This window comes from Ambystoma mexicanum, chromosome 6p (genome assembly GCF_040938575.1).
Source record: "Ambystoma mexicanum isolate Mex_15411 chromosome 6p, UKY_AmexF1_1, whole genome shotgun sequence".
In the NCBI taxonomy this organism is placed as follows: Eukaryota; Metazoa; Chordata; class Amphibia; order Caudata; family Ambystomatidae; genus Ambystoma; species Ambystoma mexicanum.
Window position 1 is genome coordinate 557,863,584 of NC_090935.1, and position 20,894 is coordinate 557,884,477.

A 20,894-nucleotide genomic window follows, 5' to 3' on the forward strand; every position below is an offset into this window, starting at 1 on the left:
AACTATACACTCTAAACTTCAAATTTGGTCTAAACTCCCCATATCCCTTGCTGGCCGAATAGCGGTACTTAAGATGACAGTACTCCCTAAGTTCCTATATATCTTCTGCAATGTACCTATATGGCCGGGCAAACCCTTTTTTTTTGACAATCTACGATCCATGGCCACCACTTTTGTGTGGAACGGAGATGCAAACAGAATGAAATGGGACAAGTTGGTTGAACCCTACGAAATGGGAGGCTTTGCTGCCCCTGATTTTGAACTATACTATTATGCGGCACGGTATTATACGCAAGGTTTTGGCAGGACCCCTTGGACAGAACACCACATATACCTATCGAGCGACATTCAGTCCGCCCAACCGATTTGCTGTACATTATATTCACAAAATCACATAAAGACGATTGTAAGTTTGATCCTGCTTCCTGCACAGTTGCAGCATGGGCCGCAATTAGCAAGGACTCCCAGGCCCCGCTCTGGTACTTCTCAGGCATCAAACCGACATACGACATCGCCATCCAGAAAAATTGGATCCCAGAAAACGATCTTAAAATGAAAACTATGTTCCCAAATAGTACATTCGTAACCCCTGAAGACTTTGCAGACTCGGTTGGGAGAAACCACCTGGTCACCCTACAATTCCACCGTATGAAAGCGGCGTTCAAAAAACGGTGGCCAACATTCCCAGATGAACCACCCGAGCATGCATGTTACCAGTCATTGTACTCTCAGGCGGGCACTGGGGTATCCAAACTATGCAATATATTTCAGAGACACACGGAAACACTGAACACCATTAAGACATTGTGGGAAAAAGACATGGGCACTACAATCGAGACAGCAAATGGTCCAGATACTGCCTCCTTTCTAAGAAGATTTCCCTAAATGCAGGCCTAAGACTAATACAATTCAAGATCCTGAATAAGCTATACTTTACCCCAGCAAAAATGGCAAAGTTCTATAATACTATATCCAATAGCTGCCCGAAATGCCATGCCCAAGGTGTGGACTCTTTTCACATGTATTGGGCCTGTCCCCAGATAGCAGGATTCTGGCGCACAGTGGCTAATATCCTGGAGGAAATAACACAAATCCCTGCACGCCTCAACCCTCCAAAATACCTGTTTGGCGACATTGGAAAGGTCCCGGAAAAAACGAGGAGACTGTTTAACGTTGCCTGCTCAGTAGCAAAGAAATGCATCCTTCAGAAATGGAAGAGCAGTCGGGCTCCAACCGCAGAACAGTTTCTCGTAGAATTGACTTATGTAAATGAATGTGAAGAAAACTATATAGGAATGGTGCCCGCTTCATGCAAACCAAAGGACATGTGGGCCCTGTTCAGGGCATACCTAGACCAAACCTCACCAGACATAGAAAACTTTGATACCGAAAGTGCGTATGATACAACATGCCAAGCTGTTAATCAAATGTAATTTTGCACTGTATAGTTATGCAAAGCCATACGCCTGATGTAAAAGACTGAATTGGGATGCGGGTTATCCATGTGTAATATGTATACGCACAATGTAGAGGAGAACTGCAGCGAGTGTACTGTGACATGCAAACCAAAATAAAGATTATAAAAATTAAAAAAAATGTGAGTGAGCCTAATAAAAGGTATCATCACAGCATTGTCATGTGGTGGTTTGCGTGTGGGTCTTTTCTGGGTTTTATTCTGTTGATTTAAATCAAGCTGTCCTTGATCTCACGTTCACTGTTTTCTCACACCATTAGAGTGTCCTAATCAGTTGGGGTAACGTGAACTGAGAAACACCATAGCCATTAACAACCGTTATTTTCAGAGAATTAATAATAGACGGAAAAACCAAAACCAAGGAAAATCAGTGTTGTTAAATTGTCCTTTTTACCTCTTGTTTTGAAACAATTTGTTTAGCATCTCCAAATTAACAGTAGGAACTGATGATACATTTCTTTAAATTATATTGTTTTGAAAGCTTTACAATTTAGATTTGAAATAAGTCAACTGTTGGGTACTTTTACTGACACTCCTGCGATTATGTTTCTAATTTATTCCCTGAAAGAAGTAATGAAAGCTAATGCAATGTTGTCTTATTTGCGGTCTATTTAATGAGTTAAAAAAAACATTATTTTTCAGGTTCCGCTAACCAATGGGCAGATGTGTCCGCCTTCTCTGCAGTCAGGCAACTATGGTCAAGTGCATGCCCCCCCTCCCCAGGCAGCAATGGCCAGGCATCCCTCTCGAGAGCAACTGATTGATTATCTGATGCTAAAGGTTGCCCATCAACCACCATATTCCCAGACGCAAGGTCCTCACAGACAGGGCCAAGAGGTAAATTCAAGGTGTCTAATTACTGAGTTTTTACGTGGTTTGTAATAGTTCAAATATGTGTATTACTAGAAATGTCTGTTGAGCTCTTTATTTTGAGCGTGTGCTTGTTTTTTCTTACATATGTAGATCCGTGTGAGAATCGAAAAAGATCCAGAGCTTGGATTTAGTATATCTGGAGGAGTTGGAGGCAGAGGGAATCCTTTTAGACCTGGTGATGATGTAAGTCTTTTATAGAATTATGGTCAAATAGTTTAATTTGTTTAATTCATTTATTTTTATTTATTTATTTACATTTGTATAGCGCTTCGAACCCGGAAGTATCTGGGCGCTGGTTGCAGTACATCGGTGAAATGGTTGCTGGTTACATTACATAGAATAAATAGTCACAGTGCATGATATGGATGAGTAGGCATAGTCAGTTATAACAATGACAGAGATGACACAGCTAGTGGGGTGAGGCTAGGGGTCTTGTGTGAAGAGCCAGGTTTTCAGTTTTTTGCAGAAGGAGTATAGCGAGGGATCAGATCTTAGTGATGGGGTAGGGCATTCCATTGTTTGGCTGCCACTCCTGGGAAGCTTCGCCCACCTGCTTTAGCTTGTTTGAATTTGGGCGTAATGAGGAGGTGGGAGGTGATGGCACGGGTAGGGCTCCCAGACTGGGGCTTGGTGATTTTGTTAGTGAGGTATTTGGGGGCTGTGTTGGTGATAAACTTGTGTGTAATGGAGAGGGTCTTAAATTTGATGCAGTTTATGACAGGCAGCCAGTGGGCGGTGCCCCTAGGGGGCTCTAGCTAATGTGATGTAGTTGTCGGGAGTTAGGAATGGTGGGCACGTGTTAATGAGCATAGCTGTGTAGGCAGCTGCTGAGGCCTTTTATCTAACTTGTCTCGTTAGGGAGAGTGAGGAGTCGAGATAGACCCCTAGGGTTTTCACTTCCTTCAGGACGGTGATGGAGTTGCCGTCTATGGTGAAGGATTTGTAATCACAATGCAATTTGTTAAATCGGGATTTCAAAGGTAACTTTGCCTTTTAATGTAATTGTGTCTTGTATAGTGTCAATTGAGTCATTTCTGTTGATGCTAGATCCTGTGTGAGAACGGGGAGGGCTGGGTTTGTGTCATGAGTGGCAGAGACAAAATGTAAAAGTTGTGATGCATTCAGGTCGGAAGAAAAACATCTGTGTTCAAGCACAGTAGCAAAGGGGCTTGTGGTGTTTGTGTTCCCAGGTGGGTTCCTCAGGCAATACTTTCCCGCTTGATTCATTGCTGACAGTCTGACCTACAAGCATAGATATGTCATGAGGGGGAGTGCCCGAGAGCTGTATTATGATGGTAGAGAGGTGGGGGGGGGGGGGTGTACATAGTGTTCATGTTAGAGTTGGGATATGGTGTATAAGCTGTTGTCGCAGTGTGCGTGTGTTTGTGTGTGGCAGGCCGTGGTAATAGTGTAATAGTGTAATTTGGAACATAGAAGTGTGCAGTTTAGTAATGAGAAAGATAGATAAAGAGTCTCAGTTGCTTTTGGATCTTTTCAGAACTTAATCTGGTACTATGCTTGGAAGAATGAGGAATGTTTTCCTGGAGCCAAGGTAACACATTGTTGCTGCAGCCACTGTAGTTTGTGTTTGGGAGTGTCCTATGGGAGTTTGTCCAGGCTTTGGATGGGGGATCCGTGTCAGTGCAATTTCTACATCTGGTTGAAGTCAGCCATAGCTACTGTTTTAGCAAAAGATAAAGAAAAAAGTATGAAAAGAACACTAGCCTGTCAAAAACATCACAATGTGATTAGTGCAGAGGGTGTACCAGTTTTACTTTGTTCAGTAGCATGTTTCCTTCATGACGGATTCCCTTTGGCAAGGTGGGTTAGACAGCAGGATGAATCTAACCCTCCCCATTGGCATACCACCTCCCCCTGCCTTGTCTTGATTCAGTTATTGGGTCCTATCCCATCCGTGGCCCTATGCCTACTCCTCTGTCCTAAACCAATGTGAATCTGGGTGAGTGAGTTTATGGGTAAGTCTTCGGAAGGCTGAAAAGTTCACTGTTTCATCTGAAGTACTCTTACCTCCCGGCCTCTTTACTCCCATTTGCATATAAGTCTGTCCCCCTGGAAATAGGAGCAATAGTCTTTTGCGCTGTAAAAAAACAACTTCCCATTTAAATGTGTTGCATGGGTGTTCCTGTACGCGCCCATGTGTTCTACTCCTACTGGGCCAAACCCATTAGTCCTTTCTACCACTCGACGGAACTGTATGCTATATGTACCGCTGCAACATTTTTCTTTTTGCCCCTTCCGCTTCCCCTCATAAAAGATTTTTTCTTCTACATTCTTCACGCTCTTGCACCTCCGGCTTCACTGCCATACCTTAATCGTATGCCAGTTTTTACAGGATTCATCTTCTGCTTTGCGATATTCCAGGCTTAGACATGCATGGCCTCTGTTTGAGGTGTCTGGGTCCTGACCACATCTGGAGCATCCCCGCTTTATTCGGGTCCCAGCTTCCGCTCACTTCCACAACAACCTTGGAGCAATCTTTTTGGTGCCTCCATATCAATGCCATTGAAAGAATTAATCAGAGATGAACATGTTCTGCTGAGGTAAGAGCCCTTTTTTCTCAGGCACCCCAATGTGGTGACTCCTTCCCCGTGGCCACAATGCGCAGGAGGGGACCTCAAAATCCTCCAAGAGCCATCAGGGGTCACCCCGACAACCACAAGGGTTGACACCGGCTCTAGGGACAAGGGTACTTCGAAGCATAGTACCAGATTAAGTTCAGAGGTGGCTGGTATTAAACGTGCATCGCCCCTACTACCACGATCCATCCCGACAATCTCTTGAGACCCAAATTCAAGGGCTCCACATTGGTAGGCAAACTCTTCTGTCCCCAAATTACAAAGTGCACCAGTAAATCAAAGGAGCACATAGTCACTATTCCCAAATTAACTCCTGCAGCTTGTCCGAAACCACATTGCATCAACCCAGGATTACCAGCCAGGTCTTCACCGGGGCAATTGGCTAGGAAGTCTAAGCCCCGTGACGGAGCCCTTGAATCTCCATTGCCTCTGCCCCTTACAGTACCACGATGGCCATTCATGCCTTGTGCGGCGTGGCAGTCCAAAGATTGGCACACTTCTTATCCGACCTTGACATTTGCTCCACTTCCATGGACCCCTAAATCTTAGACAGCTGGGCAGCTAGGCAATGACAATCATACTGGGTCCCATATATGCCATCATGGACACGACTTCCTCCTGTGCCATCAAGGGCTATGTTGACTCAGACGACAGCCTTCCAGCCTCATGCCAGCTCAGAACGGGTTCTTCAACAAGTTTAAACTGCTCATGAGGTGTAGAGCCATGACAGAGTATTTTAAGGGGTTTATCAGTGAGATGATGCCTATGCCACCTGCATCTCTAGTCCCTCTATCTCTTCCAGTCAAACCAAAGACAGCGGTGAGTACAGCAGGGACTGAAGCGCTGCAAGCCTTCTTCAGGCTCCGTGGCCTGCCCCTGTATAGTCCCCTACAACTACCACGCTGTCACCATTCAACCCTTTCTTGTCAGTTCAGCAGCCAACCACTTCGACCATGGATCTAGCTGAACCTCTGGACAAAGATTCATTGTCAAGCTAAGCAGTGGACGACATTCCTCATTCAGCAAAGGCATGCCCAGACTGTCGAAATGACTAGGTTTTCCCACTCCTGAGGAGACTGAACTGGAATCTGGCGTAGTCCTATTGTTCTTGGCCCTCAGATCTTCCAGCAGATCAGAGATTACAGATCCAGAAGGATGTTTTGGCAGAGGTTAACAAGATCTGGCCAAAGCCTCACACAATGCAAGCTGCTAATTGGAAGCTCCAGGTGTGTTACATTTGCCTTGCTTCTGAGAAATTGTGCCTCGCAACACACCCACTACCACACTCTGATGCGGTAGCTTCATATTACACATATATTATGAGAATTGGCATTACAGTATGTTTATGACCATTAATCCCATTTCGTACATTACATCAGCAGTTCACTGCATTTTAATGTAACATTCCATATTGAAGGACTATCATTTGTTTTTGATTTGAACAAATGTATCACTACCATGTATGAACAGATCTCCAGTAATCTTTAGGGCTGTGAGGACGGGCTTGCTACGTTTCTAATGACAGTTTCCTGTTCATTACACCATCAAGGATATTTTGTCCAGGCTTTATCCCATGTCACAGCACCCTTCGTGATTTTGCAATTAGTGTTTTAACAAATTTCACATCCCTTTTTATGTAAACTAGCAATACATCTGAGCAAGCATAATTTAGGAGTTTTGTTTATGTTGAAGGATATTTATACAGCGCACTGTCGCCACCGGAGTGGTCCCTTGGTGTTCTGGCAGATCTGATTAGTAAGAGGGTAGGGTAGGTTCGCAGCACTGAGTGGCAAAAGAGCGCTGTGATGTGCCTTTTGCAGCTTCAGTTCGGTTTACACTGTTCGCCGAGCATAGGTGTTATTTTTCGGTACTGTTATGCAAGGCTATCAGTGGTTTGTTTTGTTGTTGCAGTGAAGTGCATGCGTTTTGTTGTGCAATATAGGTATGGTTGTGTCTAGTTTAGAGCTTGAAGTGTGAGCAGAGGGATGAGTTTTTATTGTGGCTAAACTTCACTATTCTAAGTGTGAAACATGGTTAATCTTCACAATCCCCCCAGTTCCATGTGATGTCACCAACATTATTTCTAACTAATTATTACCAAAAAAAAAATGAAACGTTTTATTTTTCTTTCTTTTTTTATATTGTGGGGGTTCTCCCCTCAAATCCCCCTGTTTTCACATGTTTGTTACCCCACCCTGAACCCCCATGCACCTTTGAAGTCCCACCCATTTATATTTACCTATTATTTTTTTCGGTAATAATTAATGTGTTGCTATCACTTTGGTATCATCACTGGATACCAATACCCCCACCCCTCCACCACCCGATTTCTTGTGTAACGCCTTATTCCTCAGCAGCAAATACCGCAAGTATACACCTGTCAGTAGTTCTGTCTTCAGCGCTTTCTCCACCGTCCTTTTGACCAGCAACACCTGCACCTCTTGTAGCAGCAGATGGCAGAACATTTCCAGCTTGCTTACAGGGGGGGGAAATGTTCTGCTGCATGCTTACTAACTAAATCGAGTGGCCCTGCTGGAGAAGGGAGAGCACCCATTTGTTTGATGTGATGGTCTTCCATTCCCTGGCAATCTGTGATAGTCTCCCTCCCACTGGGGTGCTGAAGTTGGGTGGGGAGAGAGGGTGGATAATTGTGGGGAGCAGGGGTTCAACCCTGGCTGGATCAGGGCTGCTTGCTCGACTGGCCTCTAGACTGGGAGAACCCATAACAGCACTGAGTGCCTCCATAAGGTTGAGACTTTACTCTGATCGGCTAATCATTATGCAGGAGTCTTGTAAGATGATAATTGGTAAGAGGGACGATTGTCCTGTGAAGTCCTGCCAAAACTGTTCTTTCCTTTGCGAAAAGATTGTTGCCCCTGCTGCAGTGTGCCAGGGACCGAGCAGTCCCAGTGTCGGTCTTGATAGAGAGCAGAGTTTCGTTTACCGCTTTCCCAAAAAGATCTATGCCATCAAACAGCATGTCAACAACTTTTGCTTGGACCTTTGGTCCAAAATTAGTTGCCTTTAGCCAACTTTGTCTGCAAAGCACTGCCCCGTTGCCCAGTTGGCGGAATCCCATGTTGACAATGTCTACTGAAACTGAGATGGCATGATCTGACGCCAGCTCCCCCTCATGGAATATATTCATTGCCTCCTGCTTTTTTTGTCTGGCAATAATTCAAGGATAGGGCCCAGCTTGTACCATAGCTTACAATCATATCTTGCCGGAATGGCCATTGCATTTGCATCCTTGATGGTAGGGGCAGCAGTTGATATAACTTTCTTCCCGAAGGCAGAGGCGTTTGCCCTCTTTAAAGGAACTGAGCAGAATGAGGACAGAGTAGCAGATCTTTTCCTTGCCGCATCAGAGACCACTGATACAGGCGCCGGCTGTGTGCAGAGACCGACAGGAGCAGTGCCAGGGGCTCTGTATTTTTTCTCAAAATGGTACTTTTTACTCGCACTGAAAAGGGGTGAACCATGGTTACAAATACATCCTGCCAGATATCTTCCAGCAGTGGGATGGACATCATGGACTTCCTCTGATGATCCCTTCGCTGGTATAGGAGGTGCTTTACGCTGCTCCTCTGGAGCTAGGCCAAACATTTTGGATGCTCTTCCCATGCCCATGTGGAACTAGCCCACTTCATCCGGGAGAAGAGTCTCTTGCATGGACTTCATCTGGCTCGCCATCTATTGGAATGTATTCCTCGGTAATAGATGTATGAGTGGAAGCCCCATCATCCTGCTGGTTTGGATCAGTGTCCCTGACGGTCATTTGTAGAGGCCATTTTAACAGTATTTCCTCCCTGGATTGGCGTGAAGGGCCATGGGCACCAGAGTGCAGACAACCAAGGTCTTGGGGCTGGTGAAAGGCCCGGATGCATTTGTTGTAGGGTGGACAGTAGTGTAGTGAGGGTTGTAAGAATGTCCATAGAGATTTCCCTTGCAGGAGTTTCATCTTAGTCTGCAACCTTTTCAACAACGATGTTGGTTGCATGGTACCTGCTGTTGACTGTCTTAGTTGGCTTTCTTGCCATGGTACGAGACATTAGTCACTTATGGTGTAATAGAGGACACCGTAGACTGTAACAGGTTTGGTCAACTGTGCCATCTTCGTAGACAGTCTGGGTTCCAGTGATCAAGAGGAAGGGGCTGGCATCCTCTTGTTCTTTGCAACAGCTGAGGCACCGACCTTATATGAAGGTCTTTCTTCCATCCTGTTAGACGGTCTAGGCCTGTCTCTGGGCGCATCTTTGTGCATGCTTTTTTTCTGCTGCTTGAAGGCTCCTTGTGCGACCTAGACCTCTTACCATAGGTGATTCGCTGGGTTGCTCTACGCTCCCGAAGTGAGGCATTACTACCTACTGAAGCAGGTGGATGCCCCACCGGCTTCGTTGAGCCATGCAACTAGTTGATGTTGATCGGGGAGTGGCTTAATGGAAAAAGACTGACAAATGTCACATTCTTCAATGAAATGATGTAGATGAAAGCAGTATAAGCAGTCATCGTGCAGGTCAATATTAACGTTTTTCAGGCCGCAGTGAGCACAGGCCTTGGAGAGGTCCTTTCTCTTAGTCCCCGGCCTGAGGTAGGCCCAAATCGCAGATGACTTGAGTTTACAGGAATCGTTGAAGACTCGGACTCCAGTTCCATAGCCGTTGTTAAAGATGTAGACGAGCCGTCGAAAGATGGTTTAATCTTTGTTGAAAATTGAAATAAGGGAAGCCATCAGGGGTGCACTCATGACATCAGCCTGAGCATGTAGCTCCAGTGTTGCCAGGCCTTTAGGTGTAACAAGCCCCAACCTAGACCCTTTTTGCCCCCCGGTGGACACCGGCAGCACCACTTGTGTGCGAAGTACTGTGTCACCATTAGACCCTCCTGGAAGCTATGGGAGAAGTGGAGCATCCGGTGCCATTGACCCTCCTTCACGTTACAATTCCAAACGTGCTTACGAGTCTAGTCTGTTCACTGCCCATCTTCTCTTTTTATTCCGGAAACCAAGGCATCACTATGCTTTGTAATTGATCTCTTTCCACTAGGGAAAGCTTTGCACTCTATGATCTGTCCTTGTCTCGCCTTCTGACGACCTTTGCCTTCCTTTTGCTCTCCTGCCCGAGGTTGCCTTGTTACCTCCCATTACCAGCTTGGCAAAAACTGTGCTTCCCTGCTTTCTCTTCCTCTTGCCTTTTTTTTGCTATGGCATTCCTGTTCTATTTTTCTCCCCCTTTCTCTTGGATTACTGCTGCAGTGCACCCGCACTCCTGCCACTACTCTGTATGCTGCCTGGGTGTTCTGATTGGTGTCAGTGGGCCTCATCATAAGTTCGACATTCCGGTAACTACGGTACTGGTAAGCTTGCTGGTACCGTAGTTACCGGACTGGCAAACAAGTTCTGCTTGCAGGGACCTTCACTCCCACCAGGTCTGAGCTGGGGGGCGTACCAGCACCCACGAGCAGGGCAGGACTGATGCACTGGCACCATTCTGAATGGTGCCGGTGCATCCATACTCCCCATTCCCATTGAGCCCTATGGGGCTCAAATGGGAATGGTGAGCATTTCATTCCGGTGCCCGCAAATGGGCAATTACCAGGTCCGGCAGGGCCGTGATGACCCAGTAATTGCCCATTCACGGGCGCCGTAAACTTTTGCAAGTTTAGCGGCAGCCTGCCAGTTGTACCGGCAAGGCTACCGCCAAACTTGTAATGAGGCCCACTGACTCTTTTGGTACTTTCTGAGACACTGATTTCTGAGACTCACCATCCCTGTCTAGCTAGGTGTAACGCTCACCTGATTCCCGTAGAGGCGCCGGTCTTGACTGGGCGTATACCGTATCTTCAAAGGTGATGTGTAACACACGGCTGGCTCTTTGGGCTGGACCTCTGTGCACTGTATGTCTGGCTCGAAGGGTAAGATGTCTGCAGATAGAAAATGTGGGATTAATGAACTGGGTTATTGAATGTCTCTCTCTTCTTTCCTTTCTCTTCTCCTGTAGAACCCCAAAGGTTAACGCTCTCACCTTAGGTAAGAGAACGCTGTGCTCTCCATCTGCCTCGAGGCAGGTTGCTGTAACCAGTTTCTTCACTGGATAAAGGGAGCAGGCCTCTTGACTTCAGAGGACTGCTGTCCGTCGTTTACTGCACGAACGGTAAGTTTGGAGTAATTCTAATGTCTTTAAAGTCTTTAGTAATGATGTCTCTTGTTTTGCAGGGTTCCGGCGATGGCGGATGGCGGGCTGAAGTGAGTTGAAGATGGAGCCCGTGTGATGAATAGAAGCGCCTGGAAGCACGTAAGTAAGCGCTTGTTGCCTGCTTCACGATGCGCTCTAACTGTCTTTTTATTTTTCAGGTACAAGTTCGGGGCGGCTGCAGGGTGCCGGAATACCCACTGGGTTAGATGTGGAAAGGAGTAATGGCACGTGAGTATTAAAATTCCCCAATGTCTTTAAACGCACCTTGTTTTGTCTTTCAGATGCGAGATGCAGCGCCGAAGGCCTCCGGAGCGTGCAAAGAGTTGGTAAGCTTTTGTCTTTCAGATGCCGGAATGCAGTGTGAAGACCTCCGGAGTGCACGAAGAGTAGGTAAGCCTTTGTCTTTCAGATGCCGGAATGCAGCGCCAGGCGTTGGTGACAGCCGATGGACCAGGTAAGTGAAGAGCTGTCACTGAAGACCGTAATGCTAACCTGTTCTTTCTTGTCTTTATAGGTGTTGCTGAAGACTGGATTCAGAATGGTAAGCCTTTTTCCTTAGGCCCAGGATCAGATGCAGAAGACACGATGAGCGTTTTGCTGCTGAGAATGCAGAATAACGCAAAGCAAGATTCATCCATCGGGTGTGGTTTAAATAGCCTCCTGTAGTGCTTAGGTGTCTCCTTCCACAGCCACGCCTAGGTAAGAAAAGAGTTCCTGCTTTCCAGAAGAGTTCCAGAGTTCTGAATCTAATGAGTGGCTCCTGCCCCACCCAACAGGAAAAGTAGTTCCAAACAGAAGAGGATCAGAGACTCAACTGGCAGGCAAGTAAGCAGCATGGTCTGCTGCAGGTAAGTCCACCCAAGCATTATGAGCCCGGCGCTTCCAGCGCTGGGACTGGGCATATTTATGAGCCTGGTGCCACTGGCGCCAGGACTGGGTCCAAAAGGTCCCAATTGGGACTGGTTGGCACTCAGAACCTGGGTTATGGATCTGCTTCCAAGGGAGTTGGGAAAACCCTGACCTTTTGGAAGCAGAGATCATGACACTGGGAGGATTCGGATGGGGATACAAAACCCATTGACATCCTGAGATGCGTTGCCCCAAAGTTTGCAAGAATTTGGGTGATTCCTAGCAGAGTTGTGGTGGGCAGAAGCCAGCTGAGGGAAAGTGGCGACTGGTGGGGATTTCCAGTGGAAGGGTAAACCGCGGTTGTCCCCAACTCCTGACCATGCCTGCCTTGGAAAGAGGGATTGAACTTTCTCATGAACTGAAAATCGAAGTTGGAGCATTTAGAATACACAAGGAACACAGAATTGAGATGGGCTACCCTACCTTGCAGCAATGCGGAGGGAGGCGAGGACCCAGTGTCCACGAAGGGCATTCTCTCTTTGCTGGAGGAGATTCAGGGAATGAGGACTGATATCGTAGGGAAAGTGGACAAAATCAATGTGCGGATAGATGGTGGCGCTAGAGAGCCTGACCAAGATGGAGGCCTCTTAAGCTCCGTGAGGAGCTCCGAATAATCCTGGGATACAAACAACTTCTGAGGCACTAAAAGTTTGAACAGGTTGGAGTCAGCCCGAGGACCATCCGATCTGACTGATGAACAGCCTGACAGTTGCTGCTCTGAGAGACTGGGCGACTGGACCCTTGTACTGGAGGAGGTAGCATACAGCCATTCTACCCATGCTCCAAAGCTGTCGACTGATCTGCATGCCACCTTACCGAGAAAGACTGCAATGTTGGGGAATGCAGCCAGATACCCGCCGAGTGCACACCCCTGAAGAAGGCCGGACCAGTGCCACATCTGGTAGGTTGAGCGACTAGGGGGCGCCAGGTAGACTGTGCAGATTCATCTTGATGCAATGTCAGGTCCCTGAGGGTAAGACTGTCTTGAGTATCGAGCCCCCATCCAGTGCCTGGCCCAATCATTGATTGCCCCGAACTAGGCATGTGCCCTCGTGGCACAGAAGAAATCTTTTTTTGGCCCCTAACAGCAACCTAATTTGGGGACGTTCCCTATGCCTTCGGCATAGGAGGGGACACTTTGAGCCTCACATCCAAAGTGCCCCATCAGTAGAGACTCACGTCCGCACGGGAGCTCAGTCTCCTGGCAGAGAAGAGATCCTCTGCCCTCTTCCCCCTCCTTTTGGTCTATTGGGGCTCCCCCCGCACAATGGGTAAAACAGACAAAAGCCCTTCTCAAGGGAACGGAACATGCCTCTAGCCCTCCCCTCAGCACCGAAGGAACACCGCTGTGTCTAACACTGGAAGAACTCAATTTACCGGTCCAGTAACATGTAAGGGCTCCATCTCGAACCTGCAGAGCCCAACTCCCCGGGAAGAGCACAGTGGTCGATTCCCCACGAGTCATCCTTCACAGTCCTAGAGCCCCCTGGGGGGAAACCTCAGCCCCTCCCAATGCAGCCGCCCCGCACAGCCGCCATGTCTAAACAAGCGAAGGCCGGCAAAAACTCGGATATAGCCACTATGTTCACGACATCAGATAAGGCTAAGAAGCAGGACCCTCCTAGACTCACCCCGCAGAAACACCAAGAAGAAAGAGGAGCTCTCGCTACCAAAGGGGACTTAGTGGCTTTCATGGCAGACATCAAGACTGAATTCCGCTCATGCCTGTCAGAACTCCCCACCAAAGTAGAACAGACAGACCAAAGGGTGACAGAGGTGGAGCAGAGGCTAGGAGAGATCGAGGATCACTCACAAGACCACACAGCCACACTAGGGGGAAGTCCAGCGCTCAATCAGAGCCCTACAAGACAAGTAAGAGATCTTAGAGTTCAAACAAGAGGACCTCGAAAATAGGGCGCACCGCAACAACCTCCTGATCCGAGGGATTCCATCCTCCATCCCCGATAAAAATCTGGCGGAATACGTAGGGAACTTTTTCCAGGCCTTGCTCCCAGAACTGGACAAATCCCAGCTTTTACTGGACCGTACCCACAGACTGCGCCCACGCCGGGGAGTGGACTCAGATCTCCCCACGGATGTCATCACCAGGGTCCACTTCTTCACTACCAAAGATGCCATTTCAGCTATTAGCCGTGCTACGGACGAACTCTCCTTTCAGGGCTCACCGCTGCAGATTTACCAAGATCTCTCAATGCTCACCCTCCAGAAAAGAAGAGCACTCCGACCACTGGCAATCTTTCTCCAAGACCAACGGGTGCGATGCAGATGGCTATTGCCAACGGCCCTGCAGTTCTCATACAAAGGCACTATGCGGCGAATTAGTCACCTGGAGGACGTGAGCAAAATCATGCATCCAACCTCACCCAGAGAGACCTCCTCGCCGGACCCGAAGGTGGCTGGGGACCCTGAGCCAGCCCCCTCCCCGAAGCCTAGGCGGTCGTCATGGTCAATAGGAGGCGATAACCAGGGGTGGGTTTGCGCCCTGTAGACCCACATCACACTTGCTTACCGATCACCTGGCCCTGCTCCACAAGGAACCATCATCTTCGTTCTAAACGAAAGAGCACCGGCAGCTATGGCGGCGGGCCATACCCACGGCTCATGCCCATTCCAAGGAACGGTCCAACTCTGAATCCTTGGAATCCCACAGTACACAGTACTTCGATTTACTCGTTGGCCCGGTTGGCCAAGGGTGCGATCACACACATAATGGCGGCCCACCCACTGGTTAAAGTTACGGCCTCCCTTCGGGGGCACGTGTTAAAACTCCAAGTGCAGGATGACACATTCTTAGCTCACACCAGAGATGGCGGTTGACCCACTCTCCATCAAAGCCCACCCGCCCCCCCGCCACCACAGACCCCCCCCCGCCACCACTCCCCCCGAACTGAATGACGGAGATAGACCTGCCCTCGGATCACCAAAGCCTAAGGCTTCTCTCCCTAAATGTCAATGGGTTGAACTCTCCCACCAAACGAAAAGCAATCCTGCTAAAACTCCGGGACGAAGAGGCCGCAGTAGCTATGCTCCAGGAGACTCACCTACTACTGGCGGATGTCAGGCGGCTCCGCTCCCGGTTTTACCCACTCCAATTGTTTGCCTCAGGAGGGACTAAAAATGGAGGCACTGCAATCCTCTTTAGGAAGGACCTAAACCCCCAGGTCCTGGACACGAAAACATGCCCAGAAGGCCGATTCATAGCAGTCAAATGCCTTCTGCTGGGAGACCTGTACACCTTCGTCTCGGCCTATGCCCCAAACGCTGGACAACCAAACTTCTACGACTCACTAGGTTCCTCCCTCTCACGCTTTGTAGAAGGCCAGACAATAATCGGAGTACCAGACCCTACAAGGGACAAATCGCACTCCCTAACTCTGAGCGATTTCACCCAGGTGCTGAGCTTCCTACACTTCTCCAGCATGGGGTCTGGCATGGATTCACATGCTCATGAATATTCCCTGTCGTCAGGCTGGGAATCCTCGGTAAAGAAAAAATCAGTTTCGTTTCTGATCTGTCTTTCTTAGTAGTAACCAATCACTGGTCTCTGGGTCATACTGCCCCCAGCCCATGACTGCCCTCTCCCTAAGCCCCGCCCCTAGCAACCATCCTCAGATTTTTACTGCATGTTCAAGTGTTGGGAGTCCTCGTGCTTTAGCTCTCGAGCTTTTACTGCATTTTGCGTTTTTTTCAAGAGATTCATCTCATTTTTTTCAGTCATTCGAGCCTCAAGCTCCACCGTTTCTACTTCCGATCAACGGGGACCCGTTGCGAAATTTTCTATGCCCCTCAAGGGCGAGGTTTTCGTAGAGTTACGCTTCTCGGAGGATTCCAGAGGTTTCTGAGGCCTACCTCGTGGACATGGCCCAGGTGAAAGGAAGCTCGACATCCGGATCCAAGCTGTTTAGGAACTGCCCTGTATGCAGATTACAGAATGTGTTCAAGGAGGACGAGCATTCGAGATGCCTCTACTGCCTTCACAGAGACAAAACGCACGTGGAGAAGGACACTGCGTTTTGCATGAACATGACGGATCGGACTATGAGGGATCGTCGGACCCGTCTCACCAGCTGGCTGGAAGGAAAAAGCCCAGCAGGTGAGAAGATTTCCAAGCAGTCTTCTATGTCCTGTGAGGGCACTCCGGTGACGGGGGCCCAACAGCAGGCAAAGCACTGCAAGTCCGCGGGCACCTGGAGCGCCGAACGGTCAGGCTCCTCGGCTGCCAGGCAGGGCGCACCTTCACCGGCGCCATCAACCACGCGCCAACACTCTGGCTTGGGAAGAGAAAGTCTGAGAGCCCGGCTAAGCTTCTGAAGAGGCCCCAGTTGATCTCGAAGGAAGCAGCCGGGGGGGAGCGAGGTGGTGACTCTCCCCCCCAAGGTGAATTCCTCAAGCGCACCCAAGGTGGTGAAGGCCTTGATTCACCCGGCTAAGGCCTCTACCGAGGTAGTCGCGACGGCCCTGGCTAAGCCCAGTGGAGGCGACCTCGGGGCCCAGAGTTTCCCTGCCACCGTGGAGGGAATGCTCTTTTCAGCCCATCGAGAAGACCCCCGTGAAGACCCCGGTGGAAAAAGAGGGGTGGGGCGGGGGCCGTTACGGACACAGCCTCCGAGTAGGAGTTGGTGGAAGTTTGGGGAGGCCCCGTCCCTCGGGAAGAATCCCGACGAGGGGGACGCAGAAAGTGACGGTGGTGCCGAGGCTCCCGTAGAGGAGGAGCAACCAACGCGCCCGTCGCAACCCGAGCCACAAGACAATTCGGTGGCCATTTTGATGGCCGTCCAAACCTTATGCATGGTGATGACGAGATTGCCCCTACCCCCAACGGACGACCCAGCGGAACCGGGCCTGTCGGAAAGCCCTCCTAACAAGAGGAGGAGAGCTCATCCACCCCTACCCTCCCAGCCCTCACGGCCTTCTCAGCCGTTGTCTCCTTCTCCCATCCCTGGGAATGACGCAGGAACAGACACGGCCACGACGGGTACGGATGACGATGACGGTGGTGACGGGACGAACCTCCCACCACCACCACCTCCTCGGGCTTCCCCGCCCGACGAAATTGGCTCCTTCCACCCCATGATTGCCAGGGCATCCGAGCTTTTCCAGCTCTGCCCTGAAGAACAAAAGAAGGAAGGATTCCTCTACCAACGGCACGAGGCCAAAAGGAAGACGGTCCTCGTGGTGCCGTTGCTGGATGACATCTGGGACGAGGGACTTGTTCTTCTGGAGAACCCGTCCACAACACCTGCCAAGAGGGACCGGTACGAGAAGAAGTACCGGGTACCCGAGGCGCCCCCTTGTGCCTTAGGGCACAACCGACACCGGATTAGGTTGTCTCGGCGGCAGCCAAGAAGAAAGCAGGGGGGCGCGTCGGCCTCAACTTCTACTTCCCCACCGGACGGCGAGGGAAAGAAACTGGACGCCATGGGACGACGAGTCATCTCGGCGGCGACGATGATTAAGGTGGCCAACGCCCTAGCTATTGTGGCCCGCTACGACAGGGAGTTGTGGTACCAGATCGCCCCCCTGTTGGACTAAGGGCGATGCTCAAGAATGGAGCCATCAAGCTCGTCCCAAGGAGGCTCCGGAGTATACTCAAGATACTTCCTTGTCAGAAAGAAGACAAGAGGATGGCGTCCCATCCTGGACCTGCATCGACTAAACAAATACATCAAGGCACAGAAGTTCCAGATGGTCACCCTCCAGCACGTGCTGGGCCAGCTGGAGGTAGGCGACTTCCTATCGTCGTTGGATTTGGAGGATGCGTACTTAACATCCCCATTCTAAAAGGTCACCAAAAGTTTCTCAGATTCGTAGTCCAAGGCAGCACTACCAGTTCAAGGCCCTCCCTTTCGGATTGAAGTCAGCACCCATGGTATTCACTAAGTGCCTAGCACCGGTGGAAGCACGGCTGCGCCTGCAGGGGATTCACGTCTACCCATACCTGGACGACTGGCTCATCCGAGCAAGGACAAGGGAACTCGCCGTCGAGAACACAGTGAAGACCGTCCGGCTGCTCACGGACCTGGGATTCTCCATCAACTTCCCCAAATCCCACCTGGTCCCGTCGCAGGTCGCACTGTTTCCGGGAGCCAAGCACGACCCAGTAGCGCGATTGGCCTCGTCGTCGGAGGAAAGGACGGAGGCCATCCTGGGCAAGGTGCAACGTCTGCTGGCCATGGATGTGGCCAGGGTGAGGTCCATCAAGTCCCTTCTCGGAACGATGTCCTCTTGCATCAATCTGGTGCGCCTGTGCAGGCTTCAGATGCGTCCCCTACAAAAGTTCCTCGACGCCAGTTGGATGCAAGCGGCGGGCAGCTTCGAGGACAGGATCTCGCTCAACGAGGTCTTCCGCCAAGCAATCCGATGGTGGGGCACCCGCAAGGATCTCGCGGCGGGCACAGACTTTCATACCCCAGCACACCAGGTGGCGGTGATGACGGATGCCTCCCTGGAGGGGTGTGCGGCGCACACCGGAGATCTTCACGCGAGAGGCCTTTGGCTCCCGGAGGAGAGGCCGCTCCACATCAACATAATGGAGCGCCGAGCAGTGTTCTGGGCCCTCAGGTCGTTCCTCCCGTCCCTCAAGGACAAGGTGGTGAGGATCTTCACCGACAATACCACCATGATGTTCTACATCCGGAAGCAGGGAGGAACCAGATCCCCAGCCCTATGCAAGGAAGCCCAGGATCTGTGGCATTGGGCCGTTGCCCAGGGGATGTTTCTGGTGCCTTTTCATCTAGTAGGATAGAAAACACCATTGCCGACTGACTCAGCAGGGAGCTGCGCTCGTGCCACGAGTGCGAATTAGGCCAGGATCAAGTGGATCTACTCTTCCAGCGATGGGGCAAACCCCAGATCGATCTGTTTGCGACGGCAACAAAGTGACAGAGGTGCGCCAGCAGGTTTCCCCAGCCGAGGAGCATGGGCAATGCTTTCTCATTCCCCTGGGATGGCCTGTTCCTGTGTGTGTTCCCGCCGTTGCTGCTCTGACCATCCTTCATAAGGACCAGAGTCGCTGAATTTGCAGGCCTGGCTCCTGCGGCACTAGAGTTTGGAGGGTACGATATCCCGGCGGACTGCAAGGAGGTTCTTGCAAAGGCCAGGGCATCCTCAACTCTCAAGTGCTACGGACACAAGTGGAAGAGGTTCTCTGTCTGGTGCTGTGCACAGAAGATTAACCCTCTACGGATTATGGCCCCTCAGGTGCTACCGTAACTACTGTCTCTTGCCCTGGCGGGACTAGCGCATGCTTCCATCAAGATACACCTGGCAGCGATTTCCTGATACACCAGAACTACAGGACGGCCATCCCTCTGGTCTCATCGCCTGGTAAAGGAATTTATGAAAGGATTGTTCCATTAGTTCCCACCGGTGAAGGCTCTGGCCCCGCGTGAGAGCTTAACGTGGTGCTGACCAGGCTCAGGGGGCCGCCATTCGAGCCTCTGCATTCGGCACAGTTGAAGTTTCTGTCGTGGAAGACAGCATTTCTTGTGGCCATCACCTCCGCACGACGAGTGGGAGAGATCCAGGCCCTATCCTGCAAGCCTCCATACTTGACTTTTCACAAGACAAGGGTGGTGTTGAGGATGCACCCCTCCTTTATGCCCAAGGTGCCGTCGGACTTCCACCTCAACGAGCCCTTGGTGTAACCAGTTTTCTTCCTGTCGCCTTCATCGCCGGCCGAGAGGACTTTGCACTCGCTGGATGTAGCTAGAGCGCTGAAGTTCTACGTGGACCGCACAAAGAGTTTTCGGAAGACGTCACAGCTGTTTGTGAACTTTGGACCTGTGAACCAAGGGAAGTCCCTCTCGAAGGCTTCAATTTCCAGATGGCTCTCCGGCTGCATCATGCACTGTCACCGGTTGGCAAACCGACCGTTGCCCGGCCGTTCGAGAGCCCATTCGACCAGAGCGATCGCTGCTACCACGGCGTTCTTGTCTGGTGTGCCCCTGCTGGACATCTGCAGGGCTGCTACGTGGAGGTCGACTCACACCTTCACGAGATTCTACTGCGTTGACTGGGATTCGGGAGGAGTCCAGGGTCGGCCAAGCAGTGCTGCGCAACCTGTTCGCATGAAGGTGGGCCTGGTGAGGAGGTAAGAGTTGCTTAATGTTGAGTTTATGTGATGCTTAATATTGAGCCTTTGCCACCTCCCGTGGTTGTGCATGTGTGTAATGCTATCTGTTCTTATATTCATGAGCATGTGAATCCATGCCAGACCCCATGCTGGAGAAGGAACAAGTTACTTACCTTTAACTGTTGTTCTCCAGCATGGGTCTGGCATGGATTCACATGCAAACCCTCCCTCCTACCCCTCTGCGGCTCTTCACTTGGTCATACTGCCACTTTACGTGCTACCAAATCTGAGGATGGCTGCCAGGGGCGGGGCTTAGGGAGAGGGCAGTCATTGGCTGGGGGCAGTATGACCCAGAGACCAGTGATTGGTTACTACTAAGAAAGACAGATCAGAAACGAAACTGATAAAGGTTTTTTTTTACCGAGGATTCCCAGGCTTACGGGGACTATTCATGAGCATGTGAATCCATGCCAGACCCATGCTGGAGAACAACAGATCCCTAGATTCAGATCCCTAGCGGTGCTGGATGCATGGCGGGTGTTTCACCCCACTGAAATAGACTACTCCTTTTACTCTTACGTCCACCGAACCTTCTCAAGGATCAACTTCCTCCTGACATCCACGCAGACGCTCGCCTTCGTCAAGGAGATGTCCATTTATTTTTTATTTATTACATTTGTTACTCGCCCAGACCCGTGGGTATCACGGTGAAATTTCATATACATTGTGGCATTTTTATACAGTGTTAGTTA

The 20,894-nt window shown here is 50.1% G+C and overlaps 1 protein-coding gene across 5 annotated transcripts in view; it reads left to right on the forward strand.

The window, feature by feature from the left end:
- Window positions 1-20,894, forward strand: part of ERBIN (erbb2 interacting protein) — a 2,559,118-nt gene that overhangs the window by 2,422,501 nt on the left and 115,723 nt on the right. For all 5 annotated transcript variants that reach the window (XM_069627374.1, XM_069627371.1, XM_069627370.1 and 2 more), the window contains 2 exons: window positions 2,117-2,311; window positions 2,438-2,530. In XM_069627374.1, the coding sequence (XP_069483475.1) occupies window positions 2,117-2,311; window positions 2,438-2,530 (288 nt within the window). The remainder of the gene's footprint in view (window positions 1-2,116; window positions 2,312-2,437; window positions 2,531-20,894) is intronic.